This window comes from Chenopodium quinoa, unplaced genomic scaffold (genome assembly GCF_001683475.1).
Source record: "Chenopodium quinoa cultivar QQ74 unplaced genomic scaffold, ASM168347v1, whole genome shotgun sequence".
In the NCBI taxonomy this organism is placed as follows: domain Eukaryota; kingdom Viridiplantae; phylum Streptophyta; class Magnoliopsida; order Caryophyllales; family Amaranthaceae; genus Chenopodium; species Chenopodium quinoa.
This window is the reverse complement of record NW_018743669.1, coordinates 1,960,544-1,986,538: the sequence shown is the minus strand read 5'-3', so window position 1 is coordinate 1,986,538 and position 25,995 is coordinate 1,960,544. Positions and strand designations below refer to the sequence as shown.

The following is a 25,995-nucleotide window of genomic DNA, read 5'->3' as shown; positions in this document are numbered from 1 at the left end:
GAGGAGAAAATAGAGAGAGGAAGAAATCAGAATTTATTTCTGTAATAATATGTGTAATGAATGATGATTACAAGGAGCTATAAATACTAAAATAGTACAACAAATTCTGTTACAGATATTTACAAAATATCTACATCTCAACATCCCCCCCTCAAGAATGAACTGGGGATAACAAAACAGGCCATTCTTGAACAGGAATCTGACTAACCAACCCAATCTTCTGGGACAAAAAGCGATGCTGATCTGCTCCCAAAGGTTTTGTCATGATATCTGCCAATTGAAGAGCATATTTGACATGTTTCAATTTAATGAAACCAGACTGAACTTGTTCTCTGATATAATGAACATCAATCTTATGATGTTTGCTCCTTAAGTGCTTTGTTTTCTCATGAAAACAGGGGTTTTCAGCAATGTGCTGAGCTGAAATGTTATCACAATGCAGAACTATAGGAGTTGGGACCTCAATATGCAACTCTGAAAACAAACCTTCAAGCCAAACCACCTCATCTGCAGTTTTACTCATGCTTCTATATTCTGCTTCTATAGAGCTCTTGGACACTACTTTTTGTTTCTTAGTTTTCCAAGAAACTAAAGCATTACCAAGAAACACACAATAGCCTGATAATGATCTTCCTGAATCAACACATGTACCCCAGTCTGCATCACTGTATGCACTTAACACATACTCGGAACTAGCAGGATAAAACAAGCCATGATTAAGAGTCCCTTTAAGGTATTTCAGGACATGTACAACAGTATTCAGATGAGAGGATCTTGGAGCACTTAAGAACTGACTAAGTTGCTGAACCACATAAGAAATATCTGGCCTAGTCATGTTCAAATACAACAATTTCCCAATTATTCTCCTGTAAACCTCTGGATCAGGAAGTAAATCACCATCATCTTGGCTAAGCTTCACACCTCTGCTCATTGGAAAAAGAACAAAATGACAACTTTCCAAATTCTGATCCCTAAGAAGATCCAGAATATACTTCCTCTTATTTAACATTATACCAGCATCAGATCTAGAATTTCAATCCCAAGAAAATATTTCAAATTGCCAAGGTCCTTTACGGTAAAAGCTGTATGTAGATCACCTTCCAACTTTGAAATCAACATACCATCATTACCAGTAATAAGTAGATCATCCACATAAGCAACCACAACCAGAAAAGAATTCTGAGTCTTCAAAACAAACTTGGTATAATCCTGTTTGGACTGCTCAAAAACCCAATTCACCAGAAACTTACTAAGCTCCTTATTCCAACATCTTGAAGCTTGTTTCAAGCCATACAAACTTCTATTTAGTTTGCATACCTGACCTGGTTTTGCCTTAGAATAACCAGGTGGAGGAGTCATATACACCTCTTCTTCCAAGAAACCATGCAAAAAAGCATTATTTATATCTAACTGCTGAATATCCCACTTCTGAACAGCAGCTAATGCCAAAATGACTCTAACAGTTGTAAGTTTAGCCACAGGACTAAAAGTATGCTTATAATCTTTTCCTGAAATTTGCTTGTCTCCCCTAGCAACAACTCTGCCCTTACACCTTTCAACTTCTCCATTAGGATTAAATTTGGTCTTGTAAACCCATTTACAGCCTATAGCTCTCTTTCCAGGTGGCAAATCAGTCAAATCCCAGGTATTATTTGCATCCAAAGCCTCAAGCTCCTTATTCATTGCCTCAATCCATTCTGGATGTTCTTTTGCTTGATTGTAAGAGTAGGGCTCAAAAGCAGTAAGAACATTTGAAAGACTAACCAAAGCATCGCTATGTAAATGAGCCAAAGATGGCTCAGAATACACATTAAAAGAAACAGAATTGTTAGAAACAATTGGCTTAACAGATTTGTGTTTAGGAATTGTAAGAACAAATCATTGAATTTGTTTGGAAGTTTAATAGGTCTAGAAGAAACTCTTGAAGGAACATCTGGAACCACAGAAGAATCAGAAATGGAAGAATCAGAAGAAATAGGAGAAGAAGGAAAAATGGGGGAATGAAGAGAGTGTCCTGATCCAGACTGATCTGACTGTTGTGAAACAGATTGGTCTGGATTGGGATGAAAAGAAGTAGAATTGTCTAGAGCAGGATTAACAAGTGGGAAAGATAAAGGAAGAGAAGAAGAAGAAGACACATCAGAATTCTAAACTGATTGTCTGAATGGAAAAGTAGTCTCATCAAAAAGGACATCTCTACTCAAAACAATTTTATGAGTGTCTAGATCATACAGCTTGTATCCTTTCTGACCAAAAGGGTATCCCAAGAAAATGCATCGTTTTGCCCTTGGTGCAAACTTATCAGAAAGCTTTTGGGCAGGATAACACAAACAACCAAGTATCCTCAGATGACTGTAATCTGGTATTTTACCAAAAAGAACCTCATAAGGAGACTTCCAAGCCAAAACAGAACTAGGCATCAAATTTATCAAATATGTGGCAGCCAATAAGCAATCTCCCCAAAACTTATATGGCAAAGAAGCATGAAACCTTATAGTTCTAGCTGTTTCAAGCAAATGCTTATGTTTCCTCTCCACCCTTCCATTTTGCCGAGGATTTCCAGGAATACTCCTTTGATGAACAATCCCTTTAGAGGCAAAAAGAGTATGACATGCCTCCTGTATGACTTCAGTACCATTATCACTCCTAATCACCTTCACACTTACTCCAAATTGAGTAACAACATATTCCAAAAAAGCAGCAATAGTAGAAGACACTTGAGTCTTAGAATGCAGTAAATGTGTCCAAGTAGTTCTAGAATGGTCATCTAAAATGGTCAGAAAATAGACTGCACCAGTCATAGATGGCCTAGAATATTTACCCCATAAGTCTATGTGCACCAACTCAAAAATAGTAGCAGCATGAAAAACTGAAGACTCATAAGGAAATTTGTGATGTTTGCCCAAAACACACGACTCACAGCTAAAATCACAATTGTCATTAACATTGCCAGGAACTGTTAAATGTTTCATTGTATTAAAAGAGGGATGACCAATTCTAGCATGTATAACACTAGAACTAGGTTTTACAGAAGCTGTAATTGTGTTATTTACTAAGGATGAACAAGAAACAAGAGATTTATTATCAGCCAATTGCATGCCAGGATGATCGCCATTGCTAAGATAATAAGGATCATTAAAGTTATTTCCAGAAGAATTAGTCTGATTGTCTGAATTAGAGATTGAATCGGAAATCGCCATTTCAATCGTAATAAAAAACTCAAACAAAATCAAGAAGAAATCAAAAAAACAATCGAATAATCGAAACGGAAGAAAGAAATTGAAAGAAATTCAATCAAGAATGAAGAAGAATCAAGAAATTCAGAGAAAAATTTCCAGGAAATCGAACGAAAAGCTCTGATACCATGCTCAAACTCAGCTTTAGAGTTTGTTAGAGAAGAACTAGAGAGAGAAAGAGGAGAAAATAGAGAGAGGAAGAAATCAGAATTTATTTCTGTAATAATATGTGTAATGAATGATGATTACAAGGAGCTATAAATACTAAAATAGTACAACAAATTCTGTTACAAATATTTACAAAATATCTACATCTCAACATAACCAGTAGAATTCACTCTGATTAACAGTTGTTATGAATTTTTTTTAAAGATTGTGTTTCAATACAATATATAAATCATTGTAAGTCTGTGTCATCTAAGACAAATCTGTGTAGATTACGTGATTTATCAATAACTATCTCGTCCTTGAATATTTGTATAATGGGAAATAGAAGTTGGAGGGGGTGGAGTAATAACAAGCAAAAGGTATGAAACTACAGGAGGAATTAGGAAAGTGAAGGTAGCGTGTTAATACTAGCAAAAAAATGGGGTCATTTTAATTTGGTACGTTGGCCAAATAAAATGGACCCTTAGGCCTTAACTAGAGAATATGATCATCAAGGGCTTATTGACAATTGGCAACTAATGCTTGTGTGAAGCCAACATAAATTGGGTCTTTTAATTTGGTTTTAGTGAAAATTTTCATGTTTACTATCTCCACCATTAATGTAATTGTCATAGTCAACAAGTAAAGGGAGAAATGGCCCTATATATATGTACTTATCAATTGCAAATTTAATTTGTAATAATCTCGCAATTTTTTTTTAAAAAAAAATCAGGATATTTATTCAATTATTACCATGAATTTTAGAGGTTGGAAATTATTTTGATATGAAGATATTTATTCAATTATTACTAAAAATAGTTGGTCATAAGTTAATTAAATTAGTATATATATATATATATGTGTATTTTGTTTGGTGTGTTGAGGCGGCCATTCATAAATCTCTGTGTTTTTGTATGCACATAAATTAAAGAAGCATTCATGCACAATACTTGTTTACTAATTATAAAGTTTAATTTGTATGGAGTATTATTAATTGATTATTAGCACATATATTAGGTTGCAGAGTATTTATTAGTGTGAAAAATATAAAGTCTGTTAGGACATATGACAAATAAACTATGTGGTTCAATACTTCAATCATACAAATTAAAAATACCTGTACAAAGTTGTTAGCTATGTGAGACAGCGAGGAATAGCTCTAGGAAGACAATGTTCTATTTTTGTTATCTATAGTTTTGTACTCCGTATATATACTCTACCTATTAATAAATGTCACGAAATATTTCCATAGTTTCATTAGAGTGTAGAGTAGAGTATTTATACAAGTGATTAGGGCTCAAGAAATAGGCCCGTTAACTATACAATATAAACACTAATTATAGGCCCTAACACCCCCCCTCAAGTTGGAGCATGCAAATCACAAATGCCCAACTTGCCAAGTAAATACATGAATTGACTTTTACTCAAAGCCTTGGTGAAAATATCCGTTAATTGGTCTGTTGTCTTCACATAAGACGGACTAATGATACCATCCTGAATCGCATCACGAAGATAATAACAATCAACCTCAATGTGCTTGGTACGCTAATGGAAAACCGGATTCTTCGCAATATACAAAGCAGATTGATTATCACAAAACAAACTCATAGCACGGGGATGCGAGACACCCAAACTCAGAAGAAGGGCCTTTAACCATTTCAACTCATCAGTAGTTTTAGACATTGAGCGGAATTCGGCCTCTGAAGAAGACTTGGCCACAGTGTTCTGTTTCTTAGTCTTCCAAGATATAGGAGAAGCACCAAGAAACACCAACCAGCCAGAGATAGAACGGCGCGACAAGGGACAACCTGACCTGGACATCCCTGACCTGAACATCCCTTCAAGTACCAACCAACCATCATGTAATATGTAAATCACAATCTGAACTCAAAAGGATTCCCTGACCTGGACATCCCTTCAAGTACCGCACTGTACGAAGAGCCGCTTCCCAATGGTCCTGTCGCGGTTGTTGCATAAATTGAGACAAAATATGCACCACGTATGCCAAATCCGGTCTAGTAAAAGACAAATAAATCAGACGACCCACAAGTCGTCGATACTGCTCTGGATCAGAAAAGAAAGAGGACTCTGATTTCGCCAGAGTATGATTCTGCTCAATAGGAGTTCCTGCCGGACGAGCACCTAGCAAACCAGACTCTGCAATAATGTCAAGTGTATATTTCCGTTTACATAAAAATATGCCTTCCGGACTACGAGCAACCTCAACACCAAGAAAATACTTCAAAACACCCAAATCTTTCATATGAAAACAGTCACTCAAGTATGACTTGAATGTTGAAATCGCAGAAGAATCATTACCAGAAATTATCAAATCATCAACATACACCAGAACACTAAGTTGTATAGACCCAGATTGCAGAGTAAAAAGAGAATAGTCAGAGTACGATTGCACAAATCCGTACCTTTTCAGAGAGGCAACCAATTTAGAATACCAACAACGAGGTGCTTGTCGAAGACCATACAACGACTTCAGAAGACGACACACCATACCAGGTTGAGAGCCATGAAACCCAGGGGGAAGCTTCATATAAACTTCCTCATCAAGATCACCATGAAGAAATGCATTGTGAACATCCATCTGATGCAATTCCCAATTCTTTGCAGCAGCGACAACAAGAAAAGCACGAACAATGACCATTTTAGCAACGGGAGCAAAAGTCTCATTGTAATCAATACCCTTAACCTGATCATTACCAAAGATAACAAGACGAGCCTTCAATCTCTCGAGTGTGCCATCAAAATTAAGTTTGACCTTGTAAACCCATCGACACCCAGGAGCTTTCTTACCCAGAGGCAATTTTTCCATTACCCATGTGCCATTTTTTTCTAAAGCATCAATTTCCGTTTGCATAGCCGCTTTCCACCCCTCATCTTGCATTGCCTCCTTGAAATTATGAGGCTCAACTACGGTATCAACAGCTGCAATAAAAACACGGTGTTGCACAGAAAATTTATCACAATTCACAAAATGTGCTAAGGGGTAAGGAGTACCTGAGGAGCATGGAGTAGGCGATGAACATTGCGAGATAGATGAACTAGGTAGAGATATAGTGTGTGCAACATAATCCCGGTGCCACCCCGGGGGTTGCCTTGGACGTTGAGCACGGTCCAACGCAATAGGAGAGGTAGAAGAGGGGTCCGGAACAACCACATCAAGACTGCTCGTACCAGTGGCCGAGGAGGCAGCAGAGGGGGCAGAGGACACCACGGGACTGCCGTGGTCGTGGACAACAGCCTCAGGTGACCCGTGGGGGGTAGAAGCAGTAGCACGAGGTTGTGAAGAGTTTTCAGGCACAAGAGAACCCTCACCAACCTCTAATACATATTCCAAATCATCAAGAAAATCGTGATCAACACCAACATAGTCATTAGGCACACCCTCGGCACCCACAGTAGAAGAAACCGAATCACCATATTTCACAAACGGGAATTCATTCTCTTGGAATTTAACATCACGGGAAACAAAAATACCACCGGTCTCCAAATCATACAACTTCCAACGACCCTTCTTGCCATGAGGATAACCCACAAACACACACTTTCTACTCTTAGGTGCAAACTTGTCACCCTTAGCTTTTTGGTTATGAGCAAAACAAAGACAACCAAACACCCTCAAAGCATCAAAATCGGGTTCTTTGTCAAAGAGAATTTCATATGGGGTTTTATTGGCTAGCAAAGTAGAAGGAGTACGATTAATCAAATAAACCGCCCCAAGGACACACTCACCCCAAAAAGTAATCGGCAAATTACCTTGAAACATCAAAGCACGACTCACATTCAATATATGTTGGTGTTTACGCTCTACCCGACCATTTTGTTGAGGTGTGCCAACACAAGAGGTTTGGAAAAGAATGCCATTTTTAGTAAAATATGGGATCATGGGTTTAAATTCTGTGCCATTGTCACTCCGCACACACTTAACATGGACATCAAATTGACACTTAACCATAGCAAAGAAAGAGCAAAAAGAAGAATAAACTTCGGTTATGTCATTCAATAAATAAACCCAAACACCACGTGAAAAATCATCAACAATCGTCAAGAAATAATGAGCACCAGAAGTAGAAGCCGTGTTATATGGTCCCCACAAATCACAATGTATCATTTCAAGAATACGACTAGCACGACTATCACTATCAGGAAAACTGGCTCGGGTTTGTTTTGCTAGAGGACAAATTTCACATGCTTTATGTAAACACTTAGGAGCAGAACTACCTCGAATAGAAGGAAGCAATTTGACAATTTTCTCCGACGGATGCCCCAAACGACGATGCCACAACTCGAATGTAGAAATGTCCGTACCTGTGAGAGCACACACTTTTGGGAGACGCCGGAAATAATATAGTCCATCTATCTGTTCACCGCCTCCAATTAAGCTCCCCGAGGATTGATCCTGTATAGCACAAAGAGAATTAGTGAATCGGACAAAGCAAGTAGAGTCATCAATCAACTTAGACACCGAAATCAAATTGCAATTCAATTGCGGAACAAATAGAACATGTTGAAGAGTAATGTCATCTTTCAAAACAACACGACCCTCCTTAGTAGCCATGGCCTTAGCACCATCGGGAAGACCAACGGGACAAGAAGTAATGAAGTGAGCATCTTGGAGAAATCTCTCATCGCTGGTAACATGATGGGATGCACCGGTGTCAATAATCCACGACGATGATAAATAAGCATCATTAATAAAATCTGTAGAAAGAGCAAATACACCACCCAAACTAGGAGTAGAGGTGGAAATAGAGGTCATCGGCAACATAGAGGAAGCAGCAGCAAAGGCAGACTGAGGAATAACAATAGATGCAGTAGGTGAAGAGGCGTTCAAAGGAGCAGCAGTATTGGAAGCCACGGCCTGTGGTCGCGGGATAAACCTGCGGGCTGGCAGAATCTGTGGGACTGAAGCAGACCCCGCGGGACAGGCTCGCGGGTTGGCACCTCGACCTGGCTGAACGTGCGGCAGAAGCTTAGCAGACGAAGGTGCAGCACCCGCGGCTGGCAGAGCATGCGACAGAGAAGCATCAATGGACGTCAGGGAAGGTCGACCTTTATGCCCGTATTTTTCCAGCCACCAATCGGGCAACCCGTGGACAAGGAAGCAAGCACCATAATCGTGGCCCGATCGATTGCAGTGGGTACAGAACAATTTTGACTTAGCATTCACCATTGTTGATAAAAGAATGTTAGAGTAGAAATTCAGAGTAAGAGGTCCGAAATTCAGCAAGATAGAGTAGCAATTAAGCAATTTGACAATGTAGAGGAGCAATTTAGAGTAAAATAGCAGAAATTTAGAGGAGAATTGGTAGAACTTTCAGAAATTTGGAGTCGAAATTTCAGATTAAAAACAAAATAATCAGAAATTCAGCAATTTAGAGTAGAAATTCGGATTAAAAATTCAGAAAATTAGGGATTAGAATGTAGAAGTTTAGGGATTAGAATTTGATTGGCTCCGATTCCATGTCACAAAATATTTCCATAGTTTCATTAGAGTGTAGAGTAGAGTATTTATACAAGTGATTAGGGCTCAAGAAATAGGCCCGTTAACTATACAATATAAACACTAATTATAGGCCCTAACAATAAAAATGACAAGTAATGCTATTAACCCTATTTCCCTAAACTTATCATAAATTAAGCTCTTTAAATATATAAATATAATATCCAAGTATAAATTCTATTTACCAATAGCAATTAGCTTTGTGACATACATCTCCCTAGCTATATATATAGTGTCACTATAGTATTTTATCAATATGAAGTTTCAGTCTAAGTATAAACTTATGAGAGACTTTGAATTTGATAATATGGTATAGTAATATAATAATGATAGATTATGAAACAACCTTCGTAGTAATAATAATGTAACAAAAGAATGTTCTCTATCTGTTTTGGGAAAAAAAAAATCTTAGAAAAAAAGTTTAAGATCTATTTTAAAATGAAAAAAAGGGGAAGGGTAAAATAAAGAGTCAAAGATTTATACCAAAATATAATATATACGGAGTACTATTTTGTAGACACAGCTCAATAGTTGGTATTTCTGAGCTCAATTTCTTATTATCATTATAATTTTCTTGAATAAATAACTTATCATTTCATTATATCAACAAGTTTAGCTAACATTTTTTTTTTTTGACAAAATTCAAGCTAACATTTTCAATTCTTTTGAAATAATGAGTTAATTGATGAAAATGAAACACCAAACTTTACCTTAAACTAGTAGTAAGACAAACTTAACAGGTTGTCTATGGACTCTATGGCTGGGCCATATTTGGTGTATATTTAGGCCAAATTAGTTAAAATCATAAAGTTGTCATTATAGAGTGTGTAGATATATTACCATTTTCAGTCATAAGTGGCTATAAATTTCAACAAAAGTGTTTAAGATAACTATAAACTATTCACTTGATCACAAAATAGTAAACGTTTTTAAACTTTCTTACTAAATTCTTGCTCAATTGGTCTAACTACGACTTACTGTGATAAATTATATGAACATCATTATGAAAATATATATCATCCAATAAGATCATAACTTTCAACCTCATTTGTAATTTGTACTAGCCTTATGGCCCATTAAATTATTACCATTGATAATTGTATGATAAGAAGTTAACATTTTAAACATACACGAACGTTGAAATGAATCTATTGTAATAACCATTTAGCTAGATCTTGCGAACTAATTTTTTTTTTCTAACGTACACAAGCAAATTATAATAAATAAAGTTACACTTCTTTTTTATATTTGTATGTAGCAAAATTATAAATCGTTAAGTACAAATTTAGAGAGAGATATAATTGCATAAGTATTGTAAATTTGTAATAAGTTAAAAAAGGAAAGAGACAAAAGGGAATTGTATTGGATGGTCTGGCATTCATGGATGATATGATGATTGAAAGAATGAGTGGAGTGAAATTGAAGTGACATTTTGAGCTTCACTATCACACAAGAACAAAACTCTTTATTTTTCTCTCTCTCCCAATTTTTTATTGATTGCTTTCAGAATGTTTTAGGGATGAGCAATTTAGAACAAACAAATTTACTACGCAGTAAAGACAACATTCTTAACATTTTTTCTTAAAGAAAAAAAAAATTACTATAAAAAAAGGATTCTTAAATTAATTAGGAGTATATTGATTGATGTCATAGGTATAGTATACTGAATTACTGATTCATTCATTCTTTTTTGCCTCAGAAATTAAATTATTAGCAGGGGCTATGAAAAGGTTTCAGGTGCTTTGCTATAGCGCCCTACTTTGATTGATGTTACACCTACTTAGAAAATCTACTATTCATGTTTATAGTTTAATTGTAGACCTATAATCTCGATTTCAGATCAACAGCAAGATTGAATGTTGTCTTTTCCATTATGTGACAATTTTGTGGTGTTATTTTCTAAAAAATCCTAAAAAAATTGAATTAACTAATGTAGAACTTCCTTCTTAACCCTTAAGCTACCAGGGTACCCTAGTTTTATGGGACATTTAATATTGTGAAAGCTTTAATAATAATAAGAGCATAAAAATGAGAGAAAGAAGATGGGGTGGTAGCAGAGACGTGAATCACGCAGCACAACCTTTGCACTTACAGTACCATCACTCAAGCTTTAGAACTAATTTAGTAAGCTTGTAGTATTTGCCTATTTGGTACGCATATATTTACACCTGAACTAGTAATATAGAGTATCTAAGACACAAAACTTAAAAAATTATCATTAATAATATACTTAGACTAAAAGAATAGACAGGTGCTCACATGGAAGTAGAGAATGTCCTCCACATGAAGGAAGGAGATGGGCAAAGTAGTTATGCAAAGTAGTTATGAAAAAAAAATGCTCAAAGTGATTATATGAGTAGTACAACTGTACGTGTTGGTTATTGTAAAACGGAAAAAAGTAGTACCGAGTATATACTAGTTGTAGTGAGGTGGGTGTACAGTTAACAAGTACAAATGGTTGCATGCAAGTTGCAAAATCTAGAAACATGAGCACAATAAGGTTTGAAATACGATAGCAACCATTTGTATTTGTCCATTAGTAATGCCTAAAACAAATTGGCCTTCCTCTGTGCTCAACAGTTGTTCTTCCATTAATTTGCTATTTGACCCTCTAAAAAAGTATACGACCATTATATTCATGTCTTGCCACTCCACTTATATTATATGGGCCACTTTATCAAACCTTTGTCCAGCATCCGAGGTATGTAACATATGTATGTGTTTATGTTTACATCACAATGACTTTTGAAACTTCAATCCATCTAATCTAAATATCCCACAACTTAGTTTTAGGCTAATGATTAGATTACTAATAATACTCTATGTATCGAGATCATTTTATACTAGTCGATGCCATTTAATTCCTAAAACTTTTGTATACATCTAATATACAGTAATATTATTGTACATCGAGAGGTAACTTTTGTTGAATTTAGGGTAACTTTTATCTATTAAATTTAGATAACTTTTATTTATATCACGATAACTTATATGTACTAGGTAGCTTTCATTCATTATAGGGCAACTTTTGTTCAATTTAAGGTAACTTTGAAGCGGATGTACACTATTTTACTATACATCCGATTTTATTTACTTATTTATTTATTTAATGTTTGTCTAATCTCTAAGGGAACTTTTGAGGTTAAAATAGTATCACATTTTTTTAAAATTTAAAACACATACCATGTGCATTAAGATCTAAAAAAATAATATGGTGGCCGATTTTCATATTTCGATATATTAAGTTAATATGGTAGCCGATTTTCGTATTTAGATCTATAGTAAGTTAATATGGTCGCCGATTTCATATTTAGATCTAATAAGTAATATAGTAAACACCAAAAAAAAAAAAAGGTAATATTGTAGCCAATTATGATGGACCATTGTAAACAAAATTATCTTCCTTAAATGTTGGGTGCAAATCATTGGGCATGAGCTTTACTCTTTAGCTAGCTCAAGTCTTTTCAACCTAGCCCAATAACAATTTGATCAGTTATAAGACCCATAAACATTAAATGAACTAAAAGCCCCATTCAAAACTGGATATGGTCCATCTTAAAATAAGAAACAAATTACGTGCCAAATGGTAGGCTGGTAGCGATGGACATGGTACATTGGTACGTGCCAAAACAAGCAAGTGTTAGATTATTGGGTTTTGTTGCAGTTTCTGGGCTTTCCTCCCGGGTTCAGATGATTGTGGGATCAATTCTTACCCCTGCCCTTGTGGCTCTTTAAACACCAAAAGAAAAAAAAATAAAAATAAAATTGAGGCAAAATCATTGAGACTATAATAATAAAACGAAAGTCAAGCAATTTAATGGACTGAAAAAGTATAATTTATCATAAATTACAAAGTATATTAAAATTATATCCCTTACTCTAACTTCTATCTATTTACAGATAAAAATCACCCTATCGCAATCTCTATTCTCTCGTACCAAACACTCTCGAAATCTTTTTTTTTTTTTTTTTTTTTTAAAAATGTATAAATAAACTCGTGCATCGGACTTGATGGACGGCCTTGAAAAGGTAGTGTGTATAAAACATAACTTCATAAACTTTCTGCTTCCCACCTACCACTCTTGTTAAATTCTACCAGAGATATAAACTTAACTCATCACAACATTCACAAAATTTCCAAACACCTTTTCCTTTTCCCCTGCCCCAAGAAAAGCACTTCTCCACCAAAACCCGTATTTTACAATGGGCACCCGAATTGTATTGGGCTGGATACTACTAGCACTAGCACTCTATTGTGGGCTTGACCCATTTAACCACAGTTCAATTTCCGGGTTTCCAAACTTCGTTTCTGTTGAGGTCAAATTACCTGATAAATCCGAAATCCCAACAATCAAAGATTCACTGAATTTGTTGCAGAATTCGGATGTAAAATTGTTGGGTCAAATTCAAGGACCCGAAAGTCTTGTTTTTGACCCGAATGGTCGTGGCCCGTATACTGGTATTGCTGATGGTCGTATTCTCTTTTGGGATGGCACCAATTGGACCAATTTTGCCTTTACTTCCGCTAATCGGTTAGTTTTTATTTTTGGTTGTTTTTGTTTCGGATCATTATTATTAGGTTAATTACTATCTTATGATTTATGAATAATGGCATTGTTTTGTGTTGTGTCAATTGTTGACGTACATTTTTTATAAGATGTTGTAAAAGTCGATATATTAGTGATTTTCTGGAGTATTTCACTAATATATCGGTCAAATTGTTGCATTTAACGTGGAGTAAAATTGGAGTCGTTCCAATATTTGATAAAAGTTATTTCTTGTTTCTAGAATAAAATTATGCTGTACTATCTGCTATCATAGTCAAAGAATTTTTAAATTTTGTAAACAATGAAGTTATTGGTAAGTCAGTCGTGGTTAAGTGACTAATTGACTAGTTCAGTTGTATAAAACTAAAGTTTAAGTTGATTGAAACTTTTGCGTGGTGCAATTATATTCAATTTAATCTGATTATTCTACTATTCTTGGTCATAATAAGTACATGAATGATGACTTTGAATAAACTGCATTTGATCATGTATGTTGAATTATTGACTACTATTAGTTTAATTAGTAAACTACATGTTGATTTACTCTGCTAAATAAAGTACGGAGTACCATTTTTTAATTCGAAAGTTTTGGTAAGAAATATGGTGACAACAAATGATTAATTTATTACGCGAATTACTGGTATTAGCCAATTCAATGGGAACTGATTGATACTCTAGTTAAAGGTTATGGTTGAGCTATCATTTATCACTGAATTGATTAATGATAATGATAATGATGTCTTAATATATTAACATGCTACTAAACTACTAATAAATCCGCAATTTAGCTATTGGTATTTTGTACTGTACTCCTTAGGAATTATAAATTACTGAGTAACAATTATTATTGCATTGATACTACCAAATACGAAGTACTACGTAATAGTTAGCATTACATAGGATTAGTGACAACTATATGAAAACGATAAAGCTAATTAAGTGGTCAAATAATATGGATGGTAGTTGATACAAGAAAAAAGTCTTAATTATTACAATCATGTAACAAGTTAGCTACCTAGATAGGTAGATAGATTATGGAATAGGCTGTATATTATGGTGAACAACTAGTCATGTGTTAGCTTAGAAGAATGAATGAGATGCAGCCTTGCCAGCCTATATACCACGGCTTAGCTTGTTGAGCCTAGTCTAATGCGGAAATTGAGTGATGATTGAAGTTATCTTGTCTATGTTTGAGGAGAATGATCAAAATCATGATCCTTGTGTTCCAAAGATGTCCTGTAGTGTGCTGAATGAATGTGAAAGAGAGTCGAGGCTGCTTGTGCAGTGTTAAATGATGCAATGATACTATGTTTAGAAAGGAGTTGATAGAAGTAAAAATAAGAGGTTCCAAGATGAAGAGATTTTAATTACTGTTTTATTCTAATTATCAGTTGATCATATATCTCCTTATAAGATATGTAGTAAGAAATAAGAGGATCGAACCATTTCTTTTGACTCTTTCAAAATTGATAATTGGTGATTGATTGTATAGTTGTGATTCCTTATTACTCAACTTCTTTAAGAGAAAAACTTGTGTTTTTCAATTTATTATTGTTATGAAACATACAGTTTGCAATTTTATATTCAGAGGAGTCTTTTTGTATGTCATTTGAGCATTTTACCTATACAAGACCTACTTCTGTGTGTGGAGGCAATGCATTTACAACATTTTCTTAATCGCTGTTCTGAAAATCAGGTCGGTATGTGATCCTCAGCCTAATCCGTTAGGTTACATAAAGAAGGAGCATATATGTGGCAGACCACTGGGCCTTAGGTTCAACAAGAAGACTGGTGAACTATACATTGCAGATGCATATTTCGGATTAATGAAGGTAGGGCCAGAAGGAGGTGTGGCAACATCCCTTGTAACTGAAGCAGAAGGGGTACCTTTAACATTTACAAATGACTTGGATATTGATGATGAGGGAAATGTGTATTTTACAGATAGTAGCGCTCAGTATCAGAGAAGGTAAGTTACTAATTCCTCTTAAATACTGGTGATGTGCTTAGTTATAGTTTATATGTGGCAAAAATAACCTTCGAGTCAAGTATGATTTCAGAAATCCGATTAAATTATAGTAGTGTGTTTAATCAACATTGTAAGGCCCTGATTATAACTCCCTACAGTCCTCATCTACATCACCCTTTTGAATCTCAAATACGTTGAAATATTCATGTGTATATTATAGATCATTTGCTATAAACTGTATGTATTAGGTTTGTTGATCCATTTGTATTTTTTTTTTATTTTTTTTACCTTGAGCTCAATATGGGCAACATCATACTTGTGCACTGACATAATGCTTTGGTATCAGACATTTCATGCAGTTGGTTTTCTCTGGAGAGGATGGTGGGAGGGTCTTGAAATATGATCCAGTGACAAAAGAAACGACTGTTCTCCTGAAGAACATCCAATTCCCTAATGGTCTTACATTGAGCAAGGATGGATCTTTCTTTCTCTTCTGCGAAGGTTCCATTGGCAGGTGTAGTATTATTTCCTCTTATTATTCCACCATATATGAATACATGTTCTTTGCTCGTATGGATATCGACTTCTTACTCTTTTGTTAGCTCCATATAGTTGGGTTGAAAGTATCTCCCTCCTCTAATTGGAGTAAATGACATTAATAATTACAAGTTCAACCCATCTTTAGATTATACACAGTTCATGAAATATCCCCAATCTGAAACTTTTTGTATTTGACATAGGTAGTATTTTACTTTGATAGCCTATATTTTCACTCTTTTTTCTGATGCCCTTAACAAGATGGAGCTGGAATTGAACTTAAATTAGCTAATATCTTGCATGAATCCACGATAACGCCCTTGATTTGTATGACATGGCCAACAGGCTAAGCAGATATTGGTTGAAAGGAGAAAAGGCTGGAACCTCAGAAATATTTGCGATTTTACCAGGATTTCCTGACAACATCAGGACCAACAAAGACGGTGACTTTTGGGTGGCATTGCACTGTCGTCGCAGCTGGACAAACCACTTGTTGGCAGCAACACCAAGATTACGGAATTTCTCGCTTAAGCTGCCAATCAAAGCAAAGTATCAGTTCATGGTCTTCATTGGAGGCTGGCCTCACGGAATCATTGTGAAGTATAACCCTGAAGGTGAAATCGTACAGATCTTGGAGGATAGTCCAGGGAAGGTTGTGAAAGCTGTGAGTGAAGTCGAAGAGAAAGATGGGAAACTCTGGATTGGAAGCGTCTTAATGCCTTTTGTTGCAGTTTACGACTTGGGATCAAGCTCGAGATGAGAGGCTAGATAGCCAACCTGTCATCTGCTTATCAGACATTTCCTAATCGCTTTTGCATTCTTTTGCTCATTTAACTTTTGATTAAGTTCTATACTACAAAGGACTAGGAAAGAAATGTGTTTGCTTCGTTTTTCCTTGATGTATATCTTTAATACCGTTGCAGCTTTTTCACGAAGGCCATAAATAATCAGTACTTCCCTAATCTTAGTACAATATCGTCAATGTCATATTTGACTTTTTTAGATCGGTTATCTGTTATTTCTCATCATTTATTCACTCTCTAGTTAGATTCATTTCAATACCTCAATATGAAAGCATACTTATACAGTAATATTCATGTTGTATTTATCAGCAGTGTTGTAGAGGTTAACTATCAATGGTTAAACTTAAACGTGTGCGGTGTGCATATAAGGACAATAGGGTACATGAGAACTCTCTTAAATGAAGGAAAATCGGAAATAGCCTAGGTTTCGAATTGTCATAGAAACCGTGTGAAAGCTATCCATCTGGAACAATACATACAAAAGTGCTCCCTCTAGAGATGAGAGGATATAATGCTGCTGTGTTCATGAGTTTAATCTGAATATGCTTTTATTCTCTTTTCATCACCAAAGTTTTGGTTTAGTCTTAAGTTTCTGCAAAGGTTCATTTGGAGGAGATACTTGCTAAAGATTCCAGCCGCCTCTTGTGCAAACAAATTCTAGACATATTTAAGGCATTATTTCAGAGCTGGAGAAAAAAAAATGAAGTATATTCCCAGGGTAGAAAGCCCAAAGAAATGTAGAACATTAACAATTAAGATTAACGTATAAAACCCCCACCACAGCCGATTGAATCCAGCTATAATAATCAAAACCGAGCAATGAGTTGGTATTTAACATTCTAAATACTTTCACTTGTTCGAAGCTGCTTCACTGGGTGTTCTAGTAATCATCTGGTCAACTGCATGCACAGTGGTTTGAAGCTCTTCCCATATAGCCTTGTACACCATTCTCTGCCTATTCACAGCTGTTTTTCCCTCGAATGCTGAAGATACAACATCGATGCTGGCATGAAAAAGGCATAAAAACTCTGTAAGTGAACATGAGCATGCATTGATTTCATAGTGTACTTTTTTCATAGCAGTAACGGTATACTGTATGAATAATTTGTGTCCCAAAAAAAAGGGGAACCCTAAAAAAATTTGGCCCAGAATAGTAAGCCTTATAGCCTGATGTTCTTTTTAAAAATAGTAATAGTACTTCACTGGAGTTGAGTGAGAGGGAGATTTTGTTTTAGAAAAAGCTCGACCATATTTTTAAATTACTCCCTCCATCCAGAACAAACTAATCACATCTAACTTCACCTCAATGAGCAACTTGCAGGCACTGGGCACCATGTTTCACCAACTTAAATCACGAGGACAGGCAACAGCAAAAAGGTTATAAACTTATCATGTTTAGAGTTTCATAACATGGGAAGTGGGTTAAAAAATGTAGAGTTTTGAATTTGTGTATGGCACTTCTTGTTACCTCTATTTCAAATTAAGTTTAAGGGGGTTCTCCACAAACATGATTTCAATTTGAGGGTTTGAGTAAGTGACAACCTTGTTCATATGCAGGTCATAGTAATGCACGGCATGACAGGACTCTATGTAGTACAGGCTACACATGATATTGAGGCCACACTTTTGTAGTTTGCCACACTTTTGTAGTTTGGCTACAGTTTTCCTTAAGCAGCCTATTTAAATACTTGGAGCCTTCTTATCACCTGTTTTCACTCAAGCACTGTTTTTATCCATAGCTTATCTATTAAAAATTCAAGCACCTCATTGTTTGTTTTGCTTCATGAGATAAATCCCTAGAGTCTCCCCATATATCTCTTAATACTCAGAAACCTACTCTGACACAGTACCCTCCGATCATACGCCAGTTCTACCAGTGCAGGGATATAACTAGCAGGAAAGTTCAGAAACATAAGCTACAGTTATTTCCTACACCCTTATCCTTGGAAGATAGCATGCCAATGATTCAAATGACATATAGAATGATCACTTAATAGAGTACCACAATGGAGCAATGTCTGGGCAGTTGATAAAAGGTACTTGACATATTTTTACGACTTATGAGCGAGGTCAGAAAGAAATGGCAGATATATGCATACTTGCCATTGGAACAAATGAACAATCCAAACATGTCAACACTATAAGTTTCATACCACTTCTTCCTAAATACAAAGAAGAATTCGACTCTAGTCCAGCACTCTTGTCCAAGGCATGGTCCTTATCTAAGGTAAAAAGACTAAAAACACTAATATCACAACCTTAAAGGATCCTTAACCTCCAATTTCAGAGATACTACTTTTATTAATCCTTAGATACCTCAAAATTAAAATTCTAATTTTAAAAAAGCATAAGCAAATTACCTGACATGCCGACCATCACCGTAAGCATCTTTAACAGCAACATATTCAGCTTTTAGCTCATCTCTAATCTGTTTAAACAATGAAAACCAACAATGTCAGACAACAAATATAACAGTAGAGGTAGCTACCATATACCAGTGCAATATAAACAAGCACCAAGCTATGAGAGTCTGGTAGACATCGAAAACCCGATAATAAAAAGTAAAGAATAGCAAAGTGCTCAAAACTAATGCTGTTAACCTTCCTTAAGTACCTTAACCTGTATAATCATAGACATTAATCCCAACTATGGCATATTGACAATCACTGATAGTCAAAACTCTAAATTTCTCAGACAATTACTGATAATTCGAAATTCAGAAAGAATTAATCAAGAAATGGTGATGATTAGGGTGACAGATTATCCCAAAAAGCTCTAAATAAACAATAAGAGCTTCCCAATTGAACAGTCTAAGCATAAAATCGATGCAATTTTCCAAAATCAAAAGAGAAACAAAATTAAAAGAAAACCCACCTCAATTTAATCATCAATTTCAATTATAACCATGTATTAGATGATAAAATCAGAAAAAATTAAGCAGTGACCAAAAAAAAAAGACCTTGGTTTCCATAGATTGCATCAAAGTGGAGTCAATGGATCCAGGGTCATTAACATTATGAGGAGCTGAAGCCCGAGTTGTAAAACTCAATCTACGACGAGAGTTGTTACATTGAAGAGGAGTTGCAGAAATTACAGGTGATTTTCCAGAAAATTCCAACAAATTGGGGAGACGAAGAGGGGTTTTTTGAGAAGTGGGGCAGTGGGAAAATGCAACCTTGGATTGACCCGAAAGTAGGAGTTGGTGGGTCCGACATCGGATTGTGGTTGCATACGCCATGTATGGCCTGATTAGTTGCTTTGCACTCATAGCCATTGAAGAAGAAGAAGAGAGAGTGAAATAGGCTTGAGTTGGTCTTGCCGTTCGGTATTGTTATTTGGTATTTTTATGCGGTATCTATCTCAATTCTCATGAGCCAAATGAAGTAATGAACCTACGATATTGGCCTAATGGCAAAGATTGAATGCTCCTGTTAGGCATTTTGCAACCCTCATTTATAGTTCCATTCGGGGATTTAAAAAAAAGAGCTGATTGACAATGGTAATCATCAATATCATATCACCTTATACTTTTTTCTCTACACCTTTATTGACTTTTTATATTGAAAATGTTTTGATCCTAATTCTTAAAATTATGGTTTAATTTAATTTTATTTGATTTAGGGCATGTTCTCATTGACTGAAATGAGCTGAACTGAACTGAACTTATTAGAGTTGAATTGAACTGAATTGAATATTTTATAAGAGAAAGAAATTAGGAGCTGAACTGAAATGAATTGAATATTTTATAAGAGAAAGAAATTAGAATGAACTGAACTTAACTTATTAGAGCTGAACTGAACTTAACTTATTAGAGTTGAACTGAACTGAAAATAATTGTATGTGAACAGGCCTTTAGTGTGGTATGATTTTTATTAATGGCCCAATTCATTATCTTCATGATATAGTAGTCTATATTTTCTTGGTTTATTCAGCTTTTCACACCCACCCACCTTTATACTCCGTATCACATGACCACTTCGCTCTTTAGAGTAAAATTTTATTATCAATGTAATAAATTTCATTCTAATAAAAGACAATAGAAATTTTTCACAAAAAAAATTTCTCTAACATTCAGTAATTTTTTTTTTCGATAAACATAAAATAATTTTAATTCAGAGCACTACCAGCAGTGAGGAAAAAAACCCTCACGAGTAAAAATAAGGGTGTAAAAAAAAAAACCGAGCACCACGGCAGTGAGGGAAAAAAAAACCCTCAAGAGTTGAGGGTTTTTCTAAATGAACAGTGCACGCGTGGGGCCCACAAGCAATACATTTTCTTTTTTTTTTCTGGTAGCAATGAACAGTACACGAAGCAAAAAAAAAATTAAATGGCTGGCACTGACGCGCGTCAGCCCAGCCAATGGGAGGGTGACACGTGTCAGTGCTTCAACCAATCAGAATTTTTGTACCTTTTTTACAATGGTTATATTTTGTAAATATTTTAAAAAAAAAAAATACACCAACGGTCATAAAATTTTTTTCTCTATAAATAGACATGCATTTTGATATATTTTGATATAATTTAAAAAAATCTCATAAATTAGAGAAATTAACATATTCTCTCAATTTCTTCTTCTTCTTATTATTATAATTATTTCTTACAAAAAAAAATTATTTTTACATATTTTTATTAAATTATTTTTAAACGTAATTAAAAAATAAATTATTTTTACATATTTTAATTGTATTGGAAAATTAATTATGTAGTATAAACAATATTTCAAAATAAAGATAAAATAAAAAGATGATGTGTATTATGGTGGGGTATAGTGGAGGAGTGAGAAAGTGGGTAGAGAGAGATTGAGGAGTTTTTTTTTTTCCTCATTGGTGTGGTGAAAAAATCATTTGATGAGGGAAATTGGGTTGGAGGAGTGAGAAAGTGGGTAGAGAGAGATTGAGGAGTTTTTTTTTCCCTCACTGCTGATAGTGGTCTCAGTAAACATAAATAAATCTTAAATACATATATGGTACAATAAAAATAAGAAAAAAAAAAAAGCCTAAATGCCTAATTGGCTAGTTTATGTTCCAGCAAATAAAAAGCCAATCCTTTGGGCCTTAGTTCTCATTCTCCAACACTTGTAAGTTGAGTTGCAGCATTCTGTTTCTCTCCTGTAACTCCCTCAGCCCTCACACTCTTCAATACTCATTTATACAAGTAAGTTTTCAATCTTCCATTCTTCAATTTCATTTGAATCTTTGTGTTTTGTGTATAACTTTTACATTTCCTTCAATCAAAATTTCACTTGAATTGATGTTTATGTTAAAGGAAAAATTAGAAATAATAATCCCAACTTTCATCAATTTTGCTATAATAATCCCAACTTTGATTTATTGGAATAATCTGAACTTTAGGAGTTCCTCTTTTTCTCCAATCCCAAAAACCGGTGACCGGTTGAATGGTTATTTTTTTTTTATGTTTTTTAAAGTAACACGTGTCACAACTGAATTGGCTAAAACAATTTATAAAAAATTAAAAAAAAAAAACCAATCAAACCCCAGCCACCAGCAACCCCAAAAACCACCGGCCAACCCCAACAATCACTAATCTAACCCCAAACGGCGGCGCTAATTCCCCTCCCCCTGCGTCGGTTTCCTCTCCCCCTTCCCGGCGACGGTTTCCCACTCGCCGCTTTCCCCTTCCCCTCCCCCTGAGGCGGTTTCCCACTCTGCCATTTTTAGCACAAGGCCACCTCCGACCATTCCTCCACCTCGCTCACCGCCTTCTCTCCCAAACACCCTTCACTCTCTCTCCTTACCACCCCTTTAAACGCCGCAAATCTCCGCCGTCAATCCGACAACCTCAACATCATCGAACGCCCCTTCACCAGCACCGACCACGGTCTCCCTCCTAAACCCGAAAACCCCCAAAAACTCCTCCCTTGAATTTCCGATTTAGGGTATCGGTTGCTGCGAATTTGGGATTTTGGTGGCTGCGAAAACCACCACCACTCGAAACTCTTTTTCCACCCCTCCCTAACTCTCAAAAACCCCCAAACACCCCTCCCCCACCATCGTAAACCCTAGCCGCTAGGGTTTTGAGGTGGGGGAAGGGCGGTTAGGGGTTTTTGGGAGTGAGGGAGGGGTTTACTTCGTGGTTGTTTAAGGGAATAACAGGGGGTTTAGGGGAGGGGAGAAGTCGGCGCTGGAAAGAGGCGGCTGGCCGGCAATGCATAGGCGGCGGTCTGGGCACGGGCTGGTGGTGTTTAGATGGGCTGGTGGAGAAGGAGAGGCTAGCTGGTGTGTTTGCAATTTTTGAGTTTTTTTTTTTTTTATTTTTTATTTTTGGACCAATCAGGACTAAGTTACCTGATATAATAGGTCATTGACTTCTGTTGACCGGTAAGGATTGAAGGAAATCAACACCCCCAAAAGTTCGGATTATTCAGGTATAATTCAAAGTTGGGATTATTCTGCCAAAATTGATGAAAGTTGGGATTATTATTTCTAATTTTTCCTATGTTAAATTCTATATTGTAATTGCTTTCAGGAGACCCATTTTGATTTAAGTTTTATTTTGTGATATTTTATTAGTTTTTGTTTTAATGGGTTTTCCTCAATTTGATGGAAAAACGTTGTCTTTCATTTACAAATGGTCTCTTCCAAAATTACCATTTTTTCTTTAATAATCAGTTAATCATACCTGTTCTTGCTAATTGAGTTTGGTAAAGTTTCTCTTTGATAAGTGTAATTATTATTTGGTTGTTGGTGTAATTAAAAAAAATTTCAAGTATATTATATGCTCTTGTTTGCTTTAACAACACTAAAATAATTGATCATTGTACCATTGATTACTTTATTGTTTGTCCTAATTACTATGAAATTGCATGAGTAAAGACAACACCAACCGCACTAACCCAAAATAATTAAGAATGGAGGTAATTATAGGGCAATAATATAGAATTATCCCTTGCAATTTTATACTCTAGCGAGTAATCTATTGTTTCTTTGATGAAGCTGGAAAATCTCATCCACTAATTATTAAGTGCTAATCAAATTTGGCCAATGCATCAGTTGGTTTAACAACGTGTTCTGATTACTGGATTAAAAAAGAAAAGAAATGGAAGGAGTGATGGATGGTCTATTGTCCTTTGTGTGGATATGGATTATTGAAAGAGAAGGGGAGGGAAATGGAAGGATTCATTTTTCGTTTCCGATACCAAATTGTTTTGTAGTTGAGAAGAATTGGAGGGAAAGCATGAAACCATGTCTCCTACCCCATCCCTCTCTTTCTTTCCTCTCCCTTTCCCTCCATGCTGTAATAAGTGAATCTGGAATTCAAGTTTATCATAAAATGGCTCCTTTGCAAATAGACTTTGGTTGATTAATGAGCTAAGGAAATCATCTGTTGCATAACAATATATCATTGTAGTGTATGGTGTGGGTATCACAATAATATTCTACTCCACACTACTTCAACCTCCCCAATAAAATAACGTTTCCCCTTTATATAATTGGATTTCTGGTTTTTATGTTGTATAATTGAGGTAAAACCAAGCTCAAAATCCTCCTTATTTCAGTTCTAGTTAGTGCATGAAACATCACACTTTGCATTATCAGCGAAACCAATCTCTATGACCAAATTTTGATGGATGTTGCTTTGTAGGTGCAAAGATGGATGATGCTAAACTTATGAAAGGAGATAAGCTAGTATTAAGGGGGTTGAAATTTCATGGTTTTCATGGGGTGAAACCTGAAGAAAAAAAACTTGGTCAAAAATTTGTGGTTGATGTAGATGCCTGGATGGATCTGCACAAGGCTGGGATATCAGACTGTTTGTCTGACACTATCAGCTACTCAGAGATTTATCGGTGAGTATTTAGATAGTGATTTTTGTAAAAGCTACATTTGAGGATGCTTAGGAATGAGATTTTGGATGTAGAAGTCCAGAACGTGATAATTTTTTGCTTAATATCAACTTTTGTGCTTGTGTTTGTGCTAACTGTTAGAAAGTACTTGTTTGGTCTATCATGTAAATATAATTGTTTTCATTGTTCCAAGAACAATAAATGAAATCTGAGGTTACTTTCAAACAATATTTCTATGTGGCTGTAGCTAGATGGTAATAGGTCATAAGCATTTGAGCTTCTCTCAGATTCATAATTTCCCTCTCATTTTATTTTTGTTCATAACAAGCATGTGTACCATGAATCAGCGGAATTGTTGTCTCAATGTGAGAAAATGTGGTAATATTTCTGCTTTTGTATGTGTCAAGCAATTAACTGATTTAGGTAACTATCCTTCTGAATGTTAAACAATTTCCTTTTGGTTCTAAGTTTATAACCATATTAGAATCTACAGTCTGTTGGGAACATCAGTAGGTCTTTTTTTCCGGAACTGTCTTCTGAAGTTTAAAAGCTCAGATTTTGTTTGCTAGGATCACTTTCTGCTACTATGTTTTTCTTTCATTTCCTTTGGTTGTCAAATTGTCATACAGTAATTTACTACCACCAGCATCCTTTCTTATGTATTTACAGTATAGTCAAGGAGGTGGTAGAGGGAACGTCTCGTGATCTTTTGGAGTGCGTAGCTCAACAAATCGCAACTATCACCTTTACCAAGTTTTCTCAAATATCTGCTGTACGTGTGGAGGTTAAAAAACCTCATGTTGCAGTTCAGGGCCAGATAGACTACTTGGGAGTTGAAATTTTCCGCTCAAGACCTGCTGATGCAAAATGATCTTTGACATAACACATAACCCTTAGCCCCTTGCTCTTCTTGTTTATTTTTTCCTCCCTCCTAAAAGGGTGTGTGTAAACTTGTAATGCTGAATCTTATGCAAATACTCCGTACTTGTTTGTATTTTGGACAAATAGTTGATAATCTTTCATTCTGCATGTCTCCTATAATAAACATAACAGTCGGGTGCAAATTGTACATCACATATAATCCTGAGTTTGTGGTCAACTTCAGAGCTAGAAATTCGAGTACAAAGCTTGAGTTGGCATAAGATTTCATTTGTACAGAGAAATAACTTGGGAGATCAAGTTTTCATGAAGTTTTCAATTGTTCAGAGTTGACAGACCAGAAGATGTGTACGATGTATTAAGTATAACAATTAACCATAACATAGAAATAGGGGAAATAACTTGGTTATTCTTTCCCTAAATGATTGGAATCTGATTGACTTTCTTGTTAAGCATATCGATATAAATTTCAACTCATTTGCTCAAGAAATCCAGAATTTAGTTAAGGATTAAGTCGGGCAATGATTCAATGATAACAGAATCACTTTCAAAGGA

At 35.5% G+C, this 25,995-nt stretch overlaps 4 protein-coding genes across 7 annotated transcripts; 2 read left to right on the top strand and 2 right to left on the bottom strand.

Annotated features, from left to right (window-relative positions):
* Positions 1-151: 151 nt before the first annotated feature.
* On the bottom strand, positions 152-1,009 carry LOC110683321 (uncharacterized mitochondrial protein AtMg00810-like). Its single transcript, XM_021859667.1, has one exon. The coding sequence runs from the start codon at positions 1,007-1,009 to the stop codon at positions 152-154; it is 858 nt and encodes a 285-aa protein (XP_021715359.1).
* An 11,886-nt stretch (positions 1,010-12,895) lies between these two features.
* Positions 12,896-16,979, top strand: LOC110683549 (protein STRICTOSIDINE SYNTHASE-LIKE 3-like). Its single transcript, XM_021859953.1, has 4 exons — positions 12,896-13,433; positions 15,145-15,417; positions 15,764-15,931; positions 16,300-16,979. The coding sequence occupies exons 1-4, from the start codon at positions 13,105-13,107 to the stop codon at positions 16,712-16,714; spliced, it is 1,185 nt and encodes a 394-aa protein (XP_021715645.1). The 5' UTR covers positions 12,896-13,104; the 3' UTR covers positions 16,715-16,979.
* Positions 16,980-17,380: 401 nt separating this feature from the next.
* LOC110683548 (protein BOLA4, chloroplastic/mitochondrial-like) lies at positions 17,381-20,235 on the bottom strand. Its single transcript, XM_021859952.1, has 3 exons — positions 19,717-20,235; positions 19,118-19,185; positions 17,381-17,760 (listed from the first exon to the last, which is right to left on the bottom strand). The coding sequence occupies exons 1-3, from the start codon at positions 20,029-20,031 to the stop codon at positions 17,607-17,609; spliced, it is 537 nt and encodes a 178-aa protein (XP_021715644.1). The 5' UTR covers positions 20,032-20,235; the 3' UTR covers positions 17,381-17,606.
* A 1,501-nt stretch (positions 20,236-21,736) lies between these two features.
* On the top strand, positions 21,737-25,635 carry LOC110683547 (dihydroneopterin aldolase 2-like). Of its 4 annotated transcripts, XM_021859950.1 has the most exons (4): positions 22,135-22,993; positions 23,075-23,142; positions 24,360-24,564; positions 25,231-25,635. In XM_021859950.1, the coding sequence occupies exons 3-4, from the start codon at positions 24,368-24,370 to the stop codon at positions 25,430-25,432; spliced, it is 399 nt and encodes a 132-aa protein (XP_021715642.1). In that variant the 5' UTR covers positions 22,135-22,993; positions 23,075-23,142; positions 24,360-24,367; the 3' UTR covers positions 25,433-25,635. The 4 variants fall into 4 exon arrangements, with proteins under 4 accessions (XP_021715640.1, XP_021715642.1, XP_021715643.1 ...); XM_021859948.1 differs by lacking the exons at positions 22,135-22,993; positions 23,075-23,142 and adding an exon at positions 21,737-21,911; XM_021859951.1 differs by lacking the exon at positions 23,075-23,142.
* Positions 25,636-25,995: the final 360 nt, after the last annotated feature.

Coding starts and splice junctions, on each gene's coding strand:
- LOC110683548 (XM_021859952.1), bottom strand. CDS start 20,031: ATGGCTATGAGTGCAAAGCAACTAATCAGGCCATACATGGCGTATGCA. Junction 19,186..19,716: donor TGCAATCTATGGAAACCAAG/GTCTTTTTTTTT, acceptor TTGTTTAAACAG/ATTAGAGATGAGCTAAAAGC. Junction 17,761..19,117: donor GGTGATGGTCGGCATGTCAG/GTAATTTGCTTA, acceptor TTTTCATGCCAG/CATCGATGTTGTATCTTCAG.
- LOC110683549 (XM_021859953.1), top strand. CDS start 13,105: ATGGGCACCCGAATTGTATTGGGCTGGATACTACTAGCACTAGCACTC. Junction 13,434..15,144: donor GCCTTTACTTCCGCTAATCG/GTTAGTTTTTAT, acceptor TCTGAAAATCAG/GTCGGTATGTGATCCTCAGC. Junction 15,932..16,299: donor TGCGAAGGTTCCATTGGCAG/GTGTAGTATTAT, acceptor CATGGCCAACAG/GCTAAGCAGATATTGGTTGA.
- LOC110683547 (XM_021859948.1), top strand. CDS start 24,368: ATGGATGATGCTAAACTTATGAAAGGAGATAAGCTAGTATTAAGGGGG. Junction 24,565..25,230: donor AGCTACTCAGAGATTTATCG/GTGAGTATTTAG, acceptor ATGTATTTACAG/TATAGTCAAGGAGGTGGTAG.
- LOC110683321 (XM_021859667.1), bottom strand. CDS start 1,009: ATGTTAAATAAGAGGAAGTATATTCTGGATCTTCTTAGGGATCAGAAT.